At 34.8% G+C, this 18,106-nt stretch overlaps 1 protein-coding gene across 3 annotated transcripts in view; it reads right to left on the bottom strand.

The window, feature by feature from the left end:
* Slit2 (slit guidance ligand 2) overlaps positions 1–18,106 on the bottom strand; it is a 345,916-nt gene that overhangs the window by 88,725 nt on the left and 239,085 nt on the right. For 2 of the 3 annotated variants that reach the window (XM_063230083.1, XM_063230085.1), the window contains exons 10-16: positions 16,188–16,259; positions 15,635–15,706; positions 8,116–8,187; positions 5,093–5,236; positions 4,817–4,980; positions 3,799–3,822; positions 164–314 (exon numbers count right to left, since the gene is read on the bottom strand). In XM_063230083.1, the coding sequence (XP_063086153.1) occupies positions 164–314; positions 3,799–3,822; positions 4,817–4,980; positions 5,093–5,236; positions 8,116–8,187; positions 15,635–15,706; positions 16,188–16,259 (699 nt within the window). The remainder of the gene's footprint in view (positions 1–163; positions 315–3,798; positions 3,823–4,816; positions 4,981–5,092; positions 5,237–8,115; positions 8,188–15,634; positions 15,707–16,187; positions 16,260–18,106) is intronic. The other variant, XM_063230084.1, reaches the window with a different exon arrangement.

Here is an 18,106-nt window from a genome sequence, read left to right on the forward strand (position 1 = left end):
TACCCTCTAATAAGTCTTGTACAAAGAAGAAGTACATCAATGCAATACGCTTTAGTTGAAATTAATGATTATTGAGAATAATAATGGCAAGACACAATTTTGCATGCATCAAAGCTTTCCCTCCCTCCTTCCTCTTCACGATTCTGAGACAGGATGAACTCACAGCTCTGCAGTGTACTGGGGAATATGATCAGGGATTTTGTTCAGCTTTTGATTGGAGCAGTCTACGGTGGTCCCCTCACAGCGGCACTTCTCAGGGCAAGCCAAATCTGCGAAGCAGTCTCCGCTTAATTTTGATCGATAATCTTCTGTACCTATTGAGAATTCAAGCCAAAGAAAAAGATGCTGAGTCTAAAGATTAGAATATTCATTAATTTGCAGGAAGGAAAAAAAAGTAAGATAACTATAGATTATGCAGCAGGGAGACAACTTAGGCAATTTTGGTCAAAGGATGTCAAGAGAAGGTTGAAAGAAAGGCTTGGAATTTTCTGGAAAAAAAGAGTGACCAGATTCACACAACAGGAAAACATTAAAAATGTTGAGCTTTTCACAGCTGTACTTTCTGCTGATCCAGTTCTGAGCCATTCTAGCCTGTTGCACAGCTAATCACACAATGACTATTAATTCTTAAAAAGTTTTATTTTTTTTTCTGGGTCAAGAATTGAAAATGTATCCAGTCATAACCATATTCCTGTGTATCATTATAAATTAGGGCTTTCGAGGCAAATAGATATACTCAGGTTTTTAAATTTTCTGTGGACTCTGTATTATTCTCTCCCTCTCACATAATCTTCAGAATTGCCTAAAAAAGCCCTCTTTTTTATTTTGATTTTATGGAAAGAGACAAGTAAATCCTGACTTGAGCCTCAGCAGCTTGTCATGCTGTAGAAAGCTGCGTGACGTTCCATGGTGCTTGACGGAACCATGTTTTACTCATACCTCGCAACCACATGGTTAGATCAAGCACAACAGAAAATCTCGCTACATTATCACTACACCAACCACTAGGCCAAAGGGAAGACCAAGAGGAAAGATGAAGGGAAGCAGGAGAAGAGCTACAGACGTTCTGGAAATGTAACACTGTTTACGTGACATGCATTCTTCCTGCGGAAGGTTTATGACCATAGTAAGTGTATTACTACCGAGGATTTCCTGGAAACACAAAAAGGGGGCTATGCTGCAAGTGCCTCCACCACGCCTCAGAACTGCAGAGTGGAAACCACAGCCTTCAAGAAGGACATCCAGGGAGAAGTTGAGGGTGAGCTACAAGGACAACAGAGAAGCTCAAAAGATCTGTGGTTTCTTCTTGAAAAATGGGTGCAAAAGACCAAGACTAGCAGGTGCATCAGGATTGAAAAGGGAGGACATTATATTTTAGATCAGACACTTTTACTTACAGCCCAAATGGTGAATTCCTGCAAAAGTAAAGATCACCAAGAAGGAAAGAAAGAAAGAGTAATCCCAATTAAGGTTAATAGACATACATACACATATCCAACTATGCTGTCTCTCTCCTTTATCATGGCAATCGTAGGGGAACAGCATGGCCTGATGGGATTTGTCATGCTTTGTAAAATTCTGAATAACTTTTTGAAGCATGATAGCTCTGAAGGAAGTGCAATGACATAAAAGATGCATAGTACAATTAACTTCTTGTCAATTTCTTTTAAAAAATGTACTCTCTTCAAGTCACATTTTCCTTTTGAGTTATAGCGATAATATCTGGAATGCCACATAGAATGGTAACAGGCAAGCACACAGGGAAAAGTAAGTAAAAATCAATCATGAAGGACCTCAAGGATTATCCTTGGAACATTTGATTAATCTTGAGGCTGTAGTTTACCATGTTTTTGAATGACCTTTCCAATTTACAAACAATTTACAGAGAATAAGATAAGAATCTCATTAGAAGTTTGCAATGCCAAACACAACTGTTAGATTATGTTTGGCAATTAAAGTTATTACAATTATTAAGGATCTGTTTTATTGTGCCTTCAGCTTAGTCTACAGTGAAATAAGGGTACGATGGTAATGAAGTTTTAAGTGAGATGATCACTGAATATATTCAGATAATCTGTACTCCAATACTATGAAAATAATGGTGATTTATGATAATTCATGTGATAGATTTAAATTTTAATTAAAAATTTGAAAATAATAGGATGAGTGAGGCCCAAACAATTCTATTGTGTTCTGCCGTTTATTATTAGTTTTAATAATGTAAATTAAATTATAGGATTTGAAAGTTAATAACTAGTATCAGATAGGAAGTGTGTTTGTCAGTATCTAGTTTTGCCACCTATCAGCTAGTAAGAGGGCAAAGTCATATTAGAATATTTTTAAAAAGCCTAAGTTTTGCTCAGTACGTGATGAATTAGAAATACTGGTTTCTAAATATTTGATAAGGTATATTTAAACAGAATAATTTGAATAATTTTCCAGCAACTATACTAATCATTATAATTTTAGGATTTAAATCATACTGATGTATTATTCTATGGGTCATCTGGTGTTTAGAATGTAGCATTTTTTAGTTGAATAATAGCTGTTAGGTAACTTTCTACTTAATAATTGGTAAAGGACCATAAAGTTTAAATATCGCCAATAAAGGCAAAACAATTTCTTTTCAATATGTTGCTTGTTTTACTGGAAAATAAAATATGTAAAATATTTAATCATTCACATTCCACAGAATGAGTAATATGACAAAATCTGTTAAATGGATGAAATTATTTAGAATATAACACAATAATGCCAACCAACAAATATCTCTTTAACACGGAGACCAGACTCAAATGTCTTCATAAGAAAATACCCATGGTTTTACACACTAAACATTGTAGAAATATGATTTTTGCAGTTCTTAAAATATAGGATAGTCTTGAATATACCCAGGAAACGGTGAATACAGCCAATCAATATTTAACACATAGTTTTTCTATAGCTTAAAACAATCAAAAGGCATTTACCACAATTGGCAGGCAAGGAAAAAGATAAGTGAAGGAACATATTCTAAAGAGCTAGCTCTAGAATCATCAGTTTTGAGAGTGTTAAGATCGAAGCAATAAAATACTGTAATCATTATTCTTAGAAACATTTTACCCATCTGCCTAAATTATTCAAGGCATTTAGGGCTTATGAACTTCTTAATGCTTTCATGATGGACATCAGTGATCTTTTTGTGGTGTTATATTCCAAGTCTAGCTATGCAAGACTGTACCATTACAAACAAATAAGGAACACATGTATGCAAACCAGCATGAAGCTCAGTGTTTTTTTTTTTTTTTTTTGGATAATACTAAGCAAATGCAAAACAAACACTTTTAAATACAAAATGCTTCAAAATTCTCCTGCTGAAAATGCAATTTTCTGTGTTCACACTGATTTCATGTAGAATTAGCTCTTTGGCAATAGAAAGGCCTCTGTCTTTAAAACTAGCTCAGTAAGCTAAATTTTAAAAACAGGCTGAAAGATATACAATGTAAGGAGGAAAAAATGAGTTCAGTAGAAAGCCATAGGTTCAAACAGTTTAGCTACTGTGAGAAATTGTAGATAATGTACCAAAGTGAAAGGGCAAGAAAAGACGGTGGGAGTTTAATAATAAATATGTTTAACATCAGAAGCTGCATGCAGAGGTCAGGTTTTCAGAAAACAGCTGCGAGTCATCTATGCACCAGTCAATCTATCTACAGAGGACCCACTGTACTTTCAAGAGCATGCATATCAGTTTTAGAAGCTATAATTCAAAAGGTGAGGAAAGGGTGTTTGCGGTTAGTCCTACCAACGAGCAAAACCTACCTGGAATGAAATACTGTTCTTTAGCTAAATAAAAAAAGAGAAAAAAATAGAAGATGCACCTGAATGTCAGCAAGCAGAAATATGAGCTATATTAGATTAAGAATGGACTAAAGTTACTACTGATAACTAAGTCAAAAATGTATATTCACAGCAGCGGTTGACGGATAATAATGTTCAATGACTAACAAATGCTCTTATAATCATGGACAATAAGTAGCCTGCTGTAGGCATTAGCTCTTTAGTATGAATTAACTGCCAAATGTGAAATACGCCTGGAATAGTTAGGTGGCTTATTACCAGAAATACAAAGAACACTGTCTATCACTAGAATAAAGAAAAATTACAACAAAGCAAGAACTATATTTCAACACAGTAAGTTTATTTTATTTTTAATAATACAATGTATGTATATTTAGCTTTTTAAGACAAATGCAATGTTATCAACATGTGAAAAGTTGGTCTTTGGAAAAAAGTGAATCCTCAGATATCTCTTCAAACTAAGAGAATGCAAATTAACAAAGTGCATTCAGTGGGAGGAAATGGACAGGAGAAATTTTTTCCCTCCCACTTTGAAGCCTGATCAAACCATGTAAACAACTTTCCACTCACTTTCTGAAGAAATGAAAATATGGTTGATTATTTGAATTGTACTTCACTGGCTAATAGCGAACAACATAACAAACATGGATCTTCACATATTATAAAAGCATTTCGAGTTGGCTACAAGGCCTATGTTAGGTTTAAACCTTATCAAAATAGTGCAAAAAAGCCAGGCATCTTTTTCACTTCGCCAATATCCTACTTCTTCTGTGGAATATAGTGTTAAAAATGTTACACACAGAAGGACTATATGAGTCGTGGCTAAAGTCTTGTTTTTATATTTGTTTCCTGTATATGTGAAAGAGAAAGAAATCTGATTCTACAATGTTTGGGAGTCACTCCTAGGCTTCTGGATAAGTCTCACATGACCAATGTTGTTTTTGTCACAAGGAAAATGTCTCAGGAAATAACAAGTTACCTGAACAACGGAACTTCTTGCTTTTGATCTGCCCAATTCTTTTGTTTGCCAGGCGGCGAGGGCTGGTACAACGGGCACCGCTGGTCTCGATTGGGTTGGTATGGAGATAATCCGCCAGCCACTTAAGGTGGCAGTCACAGATAAATGGGTTCTGGGCCAGATGCCTTTCAGAAAAACAGAAGAGTTTTATACATGATTGCCTTGGGCTCAACTCTCACATTCAGGAAAACAAACAAACATTACTAATCAAATTAGATCCAAAATGTGTATACATACATAGTTTGAATGGCACGGAGAGGTGAGAAGGTCCCCTTGGCAATGGTCTGAAGCTTGTTGTCATACAAGGAGAGAAGGTTCAAGTTGTGGAGATCCTGAAAAGCATCTACCCGAAGGCAGTTTATCTTGTTGGCATTCAATAATCTGTTTGATCAAATGGGGTTGCAAAATTAAAGTGTAGCATCCCATTAACTCACCTGCATGCTTTTGTCTTTCTTGAGAAAACCCAATGAAGAAATGCATGGCACTTAACTATAACACTAGCATTTTAACTTTAGTAATAGTGTAGGTTTTACAGGTTATAGATTTGCAGCGTTAGGAGAAAGCAACGGTCATGCATGTGTCAGGTGAAGCTAAACTAAAGCCAGTGGTACTTAGACATGAATTCAACTAAGTACTAAACGTATACTCAGGATGGGGTAGACCTAGAAAAACACTTGAAGCTCCCTAAGGCTGAGCCTATGTCTTCAAGGACACCATAAAAACGCTAGCTATTAGTCCCTCATGTTGCTCTTTGACAAAGTTCAGTCTATTTTTAAAATAGTAGCTAGAATGACCAATCCATACATCTAAGTACATCACCTGTCTCTTAGGCCCATATAGCAGCTCCCCACTGGCTGAGTATAGAAGCCAACGCCTATAACAATCCTCTCTGGCAGTTGTGTGTGACTTGCACTGATCTACTTGCTTTTCCAACACAACACCAGACTCTCTGGTCCTCTACTTGGCATGATCAGATCACCCTCAGTCCTGGCTGGTTCATCCCACTGCTTCCGACCTCAACTGCCCTTCTTTCAGCCTAGACTGACCACTGACCATCTCACACATGTGGTGTCTTTTTCCCCTTCCAGCATCCAGAATTACAAATTCCCTTAATTTAATCTGCTTTTTTCTATTTTTAAACGATTTTTTGGTATATATAATTCACTTATTTATTATGTCATTACTGGCTGACACTTACATATACTCTCTTCCGAGGATGGCAAAGAACTTTGTCTACTTTGCTCTCTGAAATTGCTCAGATATCTTAATACACTACACATATTAGATGCTCCATAAATATTTGCTATTCCATGAACTCTTTGTGAACCCCCAGGAAAGTGACATAAATTACTGCATTAAAAGCATTATAAATTCAGATTTAAATCAGTATTCTATACACTACTTTTTGTCAATATGCCAATAGGCCATGGAACTGTGGCTTGGATCATACTTTGGGAAATGTTTTTGTGAGTTATGTTGGCTTTTCTTCCCCTTTAAGAATATACTTGCAACTTTTTCCAGATCATACCTTTGCTCTAACTAAAGTATCTCTTCCTCTAGGTTCTTTTCTAAACACATACTCAGTGCCGTGTACCTTTGGTACCTGTTTCATGTTGATCCACTTATTGACTCCAAAACAGTTTAACCTTCTACAATCAGGACACACATTTTACACTGTTCTCTTAACATGTATTTCCTTTGACTTGATACTTAGAAGTTTAACAGAAATTTAACCTCTATAATATGCACTATATGGTTTAGGTAGGCTTCACTGTTTAACATACTGAAAATGTTCTCTCTTTTGGCAACAAGAGCAACAACAGTAATTCCTCAAAAACAACAATTTGCATCTTTAGTTGACTATTTTCACTTCATTTGCTTGTTTTTCTAGGTATGCCACAAGCATGAAAATTATAGCTTTCTTGTGATTCTCCTTTTTGCTAGGGCCACAAACTTTCTACCTGGGCCACAATACACGTGGCCCAATGCTGAAAATATTCCTTCATAATAAGAATAAAGAATATATATAAAAAAAGATAGCAGAAACTTATGAATAAGCACATGAAGGTGAGCCAGAGAAGCCAAAATCCATGCTGTTACAGGCAGTCTGTAGTCACTTTAGATTCACATGGCCTGATTTATTTATTTCATCCATCTGCCTCTTTTCCCTATTACTATGTTGATAAAAAAGCAAGATACTTCACTTTCCCTAGTTCTTTGCTAGCTGAAAAGAAACAATTCCGCCTTTTGTAGGGAAGGAAAATGATAAAGGTGGCATTATAAGTAAGTATTGATCTACATATGGACTTCCACATTCTACTAATACATTTGTATACACTAATACATTTGATAGCATCTAGGGCCACTTGGTACAGAGCATTCTGGGTAAATGTGGATGAATGGCAGGGGGGTAACTTGTAGGTATATGTGGATATAGAATCACACTACATCAATTATATATAAAGAAATCTGTTAGATGATTAGAATCTATCAAATCAGAAGTGTATTTGATAAATTCATTGCAAGAAGCTAAAAATAAAACTCAAATAGGCTATTAGCTCACTAAATCAGTATTTGTCATTACTCATAGATCTATTCTAAAATATACTTGATGAATGATGTAGCATTAAGACAACAGAGAACAGGGAAGGTGAGTGGAAGTGCAAAGAATTACATTTAGTAAAATTCATATGGTCCCATTAACATTTGGTTTTATTTGTATATGCATGTATATCTGTAAATTTCTATAACATATGATTCTGCACAAAATAGTTTAAGATATGGGTAACAGGACAAATAAAATCAAAGAAATCATCGATAGTTCGGTACAGACTAGTTTGAAGACTATGGTATGGATGATCTACTGTATACCATGAATTTGTTTGGAGAAGTCATCCCAGAAATTTTGCTTCTATGAATTCTTTAGAAAAATTTGGCGATTATATCAATTAACATATATCCTTCCAACCACTGGTTCTGTCAAAACAGATGTATTTTTAAAGGAATATTATGTATCTTTAACTGAAAGAACAGTCAAAATGCACATACTATGGCACTACAGAGAGAAGGTTAGAGAAAATTCCAGAAGAGTTGTGTCTTCAATAAACACCCATCATCAAGTTAGTAGTACTAATCTTTCCCATTTCATTAAGTTATATCATTTTGGGACAAATTTTTCTGGCACCTCCAGGAAGCAGGAGAGCCTAAACTAACAAAATACAATATGGGGTTCAGTAGATTCAAGACATTTAAGTACTTACAGTAGCTGTAAAGAAAATAGTCCTTCAAATAAACTTTTTGGCAGTTCTGTGATTTTATTTCCATACAGGACACTGAAAAAAAGTTTTAAATGAAAAAATCAGACACCAAATATGCATAACAAACTCTCACTAATCCATATGCATTCAAGCACATGGGAGGGTACAGGCACTCAAAGCATCATAAAGGTCACAGCTGAATAAACAGCTTGATTTGAAATTGTTTTTACTTGATTACATATCATGCATATATGTACTATATAACATTTAGAAAACAGAAAAATGAAGATTAACAAAATCTAATTCATGGTTTAACTGCCCTTTCATATAAATATTTATTATTCCATTGTTTTTCTGTGCTCATGCACACACATGAAGGCACAAACAATTCATATTAATGAGGTTGCAGTATGTGCAGTAAATAACAATACATGAAGAATCTTGCTCTTTACAGAGCTTGGGGCTCATCATATTGGTAAACAGTGAAAGGTACTCATTGTAAGGGCAAGGTTTTTCCTGTAAACAGACAATATATATGCTTGCATAACAAAAGATTGGTGAAAACAGTGACCAGGGATACGAATGTAGGGAAGTTTTGAAATACATCGTCCAAAGAAATATGTGCTACAGGGGCTGGGGATTTAGCTCAGCGGCATAAGTGCCTGCCTTGCAAGCAGGCAGTTGTGAGTTCGATCCCCGGTACTGGTAAAAACGAAAAAGACAAAAAAAAAAAAAAAAAAAAAAAAAAAAAGAAATATGTGCTACAATGAATTGTCATGGTATCCACCTCTGATTAGACACCAAGACACTAAGAGTACTCATTAAGTAAAAAGACCAAAACTGAATCACCTAAATATAATTGGTACCTAGCACAAGTCCTAGCATATACTGAAGCTTTCACATTGAATTGGCAAATGAAATGATTAAATTAGCAGAAAAATAAATTGAAGAATAAATTAGCATACAACACAAAATGAAGAAATTTCAAGAACAACTGAATGGAATAGAAATTGGTGACACACACGACGAGCTATTAAGGACAGTTCTGTGGTAATGCCCATTTAACTTTCCTTGCCAATATTAGGGTAACAGAATTATCTGTAGAGAAAGACACAACTATAAGTTAATACAATGCTTTAGCAAAAATGTAAAAATGATACAATATATTACATGAATTTTAACTTAGTAACCATACTCTTAAGATATCAACTTAGAAAGTCAGAGGAAAAAAAGAATAGTTTATGCATAATGTCAAACATATAATTTTTAATGGTGAAAAATTAATACAAATAAAATAGGGCCAAATTCTAAAACACAGATTTGTTAATAATGTTTTACCATGATAAAAAGTAAAGTTTGAAGGCTATTTCATGATAAGAAATTTTATATAATATAAGCAAAATATTTTAAAAATCAAAGTGTTGTACGTTTTTGCATTTATTATTTTTGTTACACACACACACACACACACACACACACACATATAAAAAGTGCTTTGCCATGTGGAGATGCTTTAAGTTTGACCTATGTATTTTCCTGTGTTTTTATACCATCTACAATAAATATATTACTTTCAAAAACCAGAAAGATATTCTTATGGAAAAGAAAGAAATGAATGTGATGATATATAACCAAAAAGTACTGAAATAAAATCCTAAATAATTAATACATTCTGCAGCCACAGATGAATTGTTTGAAAAGAAAGAAAATTACAAAAAGAGATAGAGCGAGGGCAATGATGCTCCCCTTTTAAGATGTCAGAGAGACAAAAGGTATATTACAAAATATGAAGAAAACTCTCCAGAGAATAAATAACCTTGGGTGCTGCATGGCGGAAAAGACAGGCCATTTGTTCAGATTCCAATGTTACAGCTAAAGAGCACAACATAAAATTTCATTTGTATAGAATATAGTTGTTTTCAGAAAGGTAAATTCATTACAGTAGAATCGATTTGAAGGCATCAAAGAACAAAAGGCAGAACTCAATATTGTCAGGGACAAGGTGGAAAGGGTAGTGAGAAAGGTTAAGTATGAGTAAATGTATGTTTTGAGGTTAAGAATAAAAGAGTAGAGGGCATAAGAGATACAAATGAGCAGATTAAAATGGCACCAGTATAGAACATTCCATCCAGTGTTATTGAATTAATGCACTTAACGACAGATGTATGTACTTGTATGTGCCAGCAACTTGGGTAGGTTTTAGTTGAGATACCCGAGTAAGTTGAATCCAAATACTACTCTTGAATGTACCTCTTTTATCCAGGTGTCTGGCATTCACATAACTGATTTATATAAGGTGTGGATGGCTTCAAAGAACAGTTCAACAGAGTAACTCTGAATACTGAAGAAATTTCATATTCTAATCATTTGAGATTTAAAAACAAAAACAAAAGAATATAAATGTGGGAAAGTAATGGAAATCAAAAGGTGCCCACATTAGTGTGTTTTTCAGTTGGGACTTTTGGTTTGAAGGTTGGCTGAAATAGCAAAGGAGATTGATTACAAGAGGCATCATATTTTTGTTCTAAAACTACCTTTTTGTAGGAACATATCATAGTCTATTTGCTCAAAGATAATATAAAGAATAATAAATATTTTTAATGAGTCAAAATGTGTAAATGGTGAAAAAAAATGAGGAAATCACCCAAGGAAGCAGAAAATATAATTTAAAGGTTTATCTGGTGTAGCAATTATCAACCAAAGAATATTGTAATAAAATTCTAAATGTGATAGAATATCTTTACAAAAAAGTGTGGTAATACTAGATCAGTGTATTTTTCTTAAATATCAATGGCATCAAAATGATAGCAACAAAATTAGTAAAAAAAAAATCTAGAGAGCAAGACAGAGAAGTCAGACGAAGGTTAAAGAAAAGGACTTAAGATATATCCACATGAGGTAAAAAACTGGACATGGAGGCCCATGCCTGTAATCCCAGCACTTGGGAGATGGAGGCTGGAGGATTGCTGTTGAGTTTAAGGTGAGCCTGGGCTCTGCAGTGCATGCAAGGCCAGCCTGAATTGCACAGTGAGACTCTGTCTCGGAACAAAACAAAACAAAACAAAACAAAACAAAACAAAACAAAACAAAACTAAGCTAAAGAGGTATAGAATACACCATCACATAACGATAGAACATGCAAGAAGGCCAATGAGATTTTGTGCTACAATTTTAAGAAGGAAAATATAAAAAGAAATTGCAAAATATAAATTCATTCAGATGAAAAAGAAATAATCTTGAGGGGATTTATATGGTATCATCCAAATAACAAAACTAATACAGCACATTGGGTAGCCTCTCTGGTGTTCTTACACACGGCTTGTATTCAGGATACCACAGATAAGCTACAATTAATGTGATAGAGGATTTTTTTTACAGTCTTTTGCAACAACAGGAAATCAAAAGGCTGCTGTAGTCTTTGCCACTAAAAGGAAGGTAAGAATGCTAATACCAATTTAAATCCCATGTGTGTCAACATTAGGATAGAAGGGGACAGGGACTTCTGGAGGCCAGTTGACATTCTCCTGCTTGTGAGGAAAGCTGGCAGGGCAGAGAACTCACCAGGAAAGAAAAACTGTTTGATGCAGAAACATGTGAGGTGATTATCATGAAAAAGTACCATGAACTGGTCCTCTTACTGAAGTATATTATGCTTATAAATTTAAAATAATCATGTATATTTGAGTCACAACATTAAGCAGCTGCTAAATGAGTAAAGGAAAAGCAGATGACAAAATGGTGACACTACATTTTCATTTTAATAGAAACTCCAGTAGTCAAATGCAAGATACTGTGCACAAGAGTTAACACCACTGAATAAAAAGAATGTAGGAGATATAAATACAGCAATCTATTCTTGCACAATAGGCCTCTGTGAAATCTGGAAGCTGGTTTGTGAACAGAGAAATTTAGAATAAATGATCTGTGATAATTTGCAAGAGGTTAAAAAGAAAAATATGAAAAAGAGAAAAACATATGCTGAGAAACTTGGGCATAAAAATTCTCTAGGATAATTAAAATCCATAAATCTTCAAATTAGTATGTATGAGGTGAAGAGTTTTCCATGGCCATTCCTAATATCTCTTGGATGTATATTCAGTGTTTTAACGAAGCTAGAAGAAGAGTAATGCAATCATCATTTTAGAGAGGGGAGAGGAGAGGTTCAGTGGATTTAGTGCCTAGTTTAACCATATTAGCCAGATGGAGCCAGGACACAAATCACGTAGTCCTTGAAGGTTATAACCTTAGCACTATCCTATACTGCTACAATACATTTTATATGGGTAATATAAATGGAAATCTCCAACTTATAAAACAATACAAGCTAATGACCAACAATGCTAACTATTTTGAATTCTTGAACATCAATTATTAGAAAAATCTTTGTTACTGTCATTGCAACACAAACAGAGGTCCTTGAGAATAAAATGATTGATTCATGCAGAAAATATTTTGCTAATAATGTTTTAATCATAATATACTATGCAATATTATGTTACTATATTGCAATCTGTTACTATATTACATTGCAATTTATGCAATTAAAATGTAAAATTAATGCTGTTAGTAGCAATGAATAAATGTTAATGATTTTATTTAATAGAAGAACTTTTAAGCAGTACTTGGTAATAAAATTCAACTTCCTCTAAGAGATTCTGTGTATAACTAACAATATAAAGGTTGTTTTTGTCTATAAATAACAACATAAAATTTGTATTTGAGGCAAAATGCTTTAGAGATATTTGGCATCTTACCATTTAAATATTTTCACTTCTATAACAAATATCTTGATTAAATTAATCTAGCTGTATATGGTTCCAGAAAGGCACAGAATATATGAGGCTCAAGAGAAACTCGTATAAGCAGAATCTTGCTGTATTAATAAAACAGAAATGTTGCCTACTTGCATGATGCTTACAATGATGTACCTCCTCCAAGTCCCTCTACTCTGTTCTAGGAGATTTTAACTCCTGGCTCCCTGTCACTGTCTCCAGCATGATTCCTCTCAGCAGTCTTAGCTTTTGATGAACTCCATCACCTCCTCTTCCACGTAGCATCCTAGACTCTGCTGTCATCCACATCTGCAATCTTTTCACTGTTTCAGTTTGAAGCATCACTGACTTCTCTCCGGTCACATTGTATTTTATTTTTCTTCCACGGTTCTGGGCATACTCCTGCCCCAGAGTCTTAGTGTGGAGCTGCTCTTCTGTCTTGCATATTCTTCCTGCAGATATCTGCGCCTTTCCACAGTCAGTCCTGCAGTCTGAATATTCCAATCTGTCTAAATCACCTTCTCACAAGGTCTTTCTTGGGCATTTTCTTCAGTATTTCAGCTTCTTCTTCTTCTTTTTTTTTTTCCCATGGCATTCCTGGTCCTGCACCCTGCCTTTTAATTCATGGCATCTTTCACTGTCAGACATAGTACACATTTTGTCAATATATTTAGTCTTTTATTGGTCTCTTCATTTAGGGAAGGATTTTTCCAAAGATTTGTATAGCCTCTCCATTCCCCATTGGTTACAAAAGAACCTGGCATAAAATCAGGGTCCAACACATTTCTGTTAAACAGGTAATAAAGAATTATTGTAAACTCATGAAGCTATATAGTATTTTATGAAGAGTTCAACAAATTGGTCTTTGGAAGACTAACTCAGGCTATGAACACAATCAAGAAAACGTACTTGATTTTCTTCACACCCACTTGTTTTATTGCCTCACAGAATATTTTGCGTAAGTACCGCATTACACTTCTGGAAAATGGTTCTTTTTCTTCCATATGCTGCTATGATTTGAACTAGAAGTAACACAGTGACTTAGCTTGACTAAAATTTGGTTCCACAACGGAACATGATGCCTATCTACAGCTTCTCTGCAGGGTTTCAAAGAACCGCGTGGCTGAGTGTTGTCATCATAGAGACAAAGACATCCACGCAAAAAGCACACCCTTTACTTGGTGCTTCATTTCTCTTGATATTTCCTATAACACTATTGTATCTATGTTTATTATTGCACAATAATTTAGGCAAAATCATGAGAATAACATTTATTAACATAATTTATTGAGATAAAGGACATATTATAATTGGTTATTCTGTTTATTATTCACCTTATTATTTCTTTTCTTCTTTTAATTCTCACCCAGCCAATAGTAATATTGCCTTAATGTCAATAGTAATATTAATGCAATACAAATTAATAGTACACTTGTCAGGGAAACAGATTTAAATAAGAATTTCTCATTGATTTTTCTCCTACTCGACACTGTGAAGGTTGTCTCAGAGCACAGACAGGAACTGGTGTAATGATCTAACTTCGTTCTGCTCATTTGCATGCCCAGGAGGTTGTTTCTGGTTCTTTCCTTGGATGATACTACAGTGTAGGACGGTCCACACAGTATTCCTGTTAGTTTCTGTGACTGAACTGAGTTTCACAATTACCTCTGTTATTTAGCACCCTGCTAATTGTCCTGGAGAGTGATACTGCACCACACACAGCACTTTCCACCAGCAATTGTTTCTCTGGTGAAGGGTTTACTCTAGCTAAAATGCAGAACCACTAATACCAACCCACACTTCTACTAGAGGGCAAATGATTATTGTTCATTTTCTTTCTTCAAGGACAATTGAAGCTTTATAAGCAGATCAACCTAGCAAACTACTGCTGGTCTAGTTTTCCCTTTGGTCAGAGTGGAGGAAAGTGCTCCATCCAGCCACACATCCACCTGGGTGTGCACAAGTGTGCTCTGGTATTCTCAGGAATGCCCCTGCCCTCTAACCATCAAAAGAGATCATTAGCCATTTATATCAATGAAAATCCTTCTCTAAGCATGAACTTTTAACCCAAGAAAACATGTTAGCCTTCACTTTAAAACAGAAAACTCTTAATATAAAGGTTATTTTACTTGATGGGATCTGAAAACTTTTTACAAGTTTGAGGAAATGGCAACCTTTACAAACACACGTTCACTTTGCATAGCTGTCTCTCTGGAAGTGCTCTTGACATTAGCAAACATCCCCGTTCTGTCAGACTAGAGCTGGTTATTTCAGGGAAACCCTAAGGTACAGAGCAAGGAGTAGAGAGTAACTCTCAAAGGTCATCCTCTCCTGCTCTTAGCAAGATTCCACCAGCATCATCCTCAAAGCCACTGTCAAAGTCCCCAGAAACTTAAGCTACGGGGTCACAGACCAAAAAATACAAGTTCCCAGAGTCCTCCAAAATAAACATTTTCCTTTATTTCAGACAGAAAACAAATATCAGAAAGGAGATTTTACATTGAGCTTCTAAACAGTAAAGTTATCAAACCATAAAGTCTCTACCCCCAAAAGCTGGTTAATTTTAGTGACAGGCAGTAGTTCACCATAAAAGTGATGAAACTCATGAATGATTAACCATAATGGATATTAATATTTCATAGGTCATCCTAAAATTTAAAAGAGTATTTTTCTTAAGCCCACATTTTACAAACAGCCACTGTTTGTGGTGGTGGGGTCTGTTTTTCTTTAGTGAAACCATGAGTACTTACAGTGAATTCAGAGAGCGCAGGCCTTGGAAAGCATCCGGTGCCAGCTCAGAGATCTGATTATTGCTCAGGTCACTAAGGTCAGAAATAGGGTTAGGTTACATTAAACAGGAGGTCAGGAAGATTTCCTGGAGTCTCCAGGGCTACTTAAGGCTGTTATGTGTCAGAGCATGTGTACAATATCCAACATAAAATATCTATAAAGTTCTAAATTTAAAGATGAATTGCAATTTTAATATCAACCTTTGGCCATTTGCTTATTAATCGTAATGATAAAAACATGATAATTTTTGACAGTTGAACTTCTGATGGATCTGTAACAATATGATAATGACATACATTCACACATAGGTGAATTTACATGTTGGATTACAGAGAATTTTAAAAATTGCATGGATCAGCTATTAAGATTAAAACATTAGAGAACTAGCAATTAAATATCACATCACTTAATATTTAAGCTATCAAACTCTTAAACAAAGAGTTTGTTTTTCTTGCATGTCATGACCTATACAGTTTTAAAAATCATATATATTAAAGAACAGTGTTCACTTACATTCTCCTAAGCTTTTTATACGGTGAGAAAGCTCCAGGAGGGATGACCTTGATTGAATTCTGTTCCAAGCGTCTGCAATGAAAGTAATTCAGTTTTTAAATAGAAACACAAATTCTTGGTTACATTTAATTCAACTTCAGAATTCACGAAAAGAAGTAAACAGCACACTTCGTGAGAAATATTTTATTTTTTCCAAAAATAACTACTAAAATTAATTATGCCTTCCCCTAAATGTGGAGCAGAACTGGAATTAAGAACAAGGGCATGATAAAAATAATAAAAGTACTCATATGTTTTAGCACCATAGGTCCATCCATATGTAGGCCAGTATTCTATTTCAAAGAAAAAATACTTCTTGAAATCACATTGTGAATAAAATTTGCTAACTTAAATAGAAACAAGAGATCTACACAATGACATTAAATTTAGATGTATAATATGTTTTAAAGGAAATTTTAACTCGCAAACTATCAAATAATAAATTTTATAAACCCCCTTTCCCTCTATAAAAAGCATATTGAAGGTTAAAAAATTATTATACTCACAAAATTAATTTTGAAGCCACTTACGCTGTGAGATTTTAAATACTGTATCTGTAAACTCAAGATACTTCCAGTAAGACAGTCTGGACTCTATTGGCTCACTTTGTAAATATCTCACTTAAAAATCATGGCAGCAAAGTACATTCAAACACAACAGAAGTATTTTGCTGACAGGTTAGAATCACAGTGCAAGATCTCTTCCTGATAAGAGTTTACACACCTAGCTATGAAACACACAAAGTAGCAGACTTCTTTGTCACCTGGTATTTTTGTAAATGTTGGCTCTCAACTTCAGTCATCTCCCTATAAACATTATTTTGCCTTTCAGTTCTCCTTTGTGTTCCAGAAAGCTGTCTCTGGTGACCGCCTAGCCCAGGCTCACTCGCCAACTGGCATCTGTGAATCTGGCCACTGAGGGTCACCAGGGAAAGACTCAACAGTAGAGTGCAAGAGAAACCAGGGTCGTTTCCCTCTCTCAGAAGATGTCCCCAGCAGTCGCTTCAGCCTTGTCTTAATTTCAGCTCCTGGCTGGGGGACAAGGGAAGGGGAGTCCCTCTAACTTTTAAAATATTACATTCTTCTGTGGTGTTTGTGATATTGGGAGTCATAGAAATTGTTTTCCATGCCTCCTTCCTGCAACAATTGAGCCCATTCCCCATATCCAATCATTTTACTGAGTGTCAGGCATAAACTGCATTTGTCTCCTTAAATTAAAATCTATATAATTATATATACATAAAAACATACACGTGTATGCATGGCTGGATATACATAGATATATATGTGCATGTACCTATGTATATACATTTAAGTATGTATTTGAGTGGCACATATAAATGTATTTTGTATTCATGTGTGTACATTTCCTGCTAAAACATTGCTGACTCTTAAGTGGCAAATTCAAGTTGGAAAGTGGGACACAAGCTATGAAAAAAACTGGGTGTGACATTTACACTACTGATGTAGGCCTTAAAACATCGGACCTTTTAAAGAACCTCTAAATATAACAAACTGTGTTTGAAACATTTCACTATTACATTATTGATTATGTTAAATTGATGGGATAGCAAAAGGATTTTTTTTTCTTTTTGGCCTTGACCCACTCTTGCAATGAACACTTTAAATGTTAACACATAATCAATAAAAATACAAACAAGATAAGCTATAAATGAAATACTACCAAGAATTTGAATTTAGATTCAAAGAATCTGATTTCAATTCATAATGATTTGTTCACAGAACACAGAACACCAATGAGGAAAAATGTACCAATTCTTAGTAAATACAGATTTCTTCTAACAGGAGTGCAACATTTCTTCACAAACCAGTTTTCATAAATATTATTTTGATGCTTTGAAAACAATACCAAACAAGATT

Source organism: Cavia porcellus, unplaced genomic scaffold (assembly GCF_034190915.1).
Source record: "Cavia porcellus strain 051 isolate PalLab524CR breed Dunkin Hartley unplaced genomic scaffold, mCavPor4.1 scaffold_18, whole genome shotgun sequence".
Taxonomy (NCBI): Eukaryota; Metazoa; Chordata; class Mammalia; order Rodentia; family Caviidae; genus Cavia; species Cavia porcellus.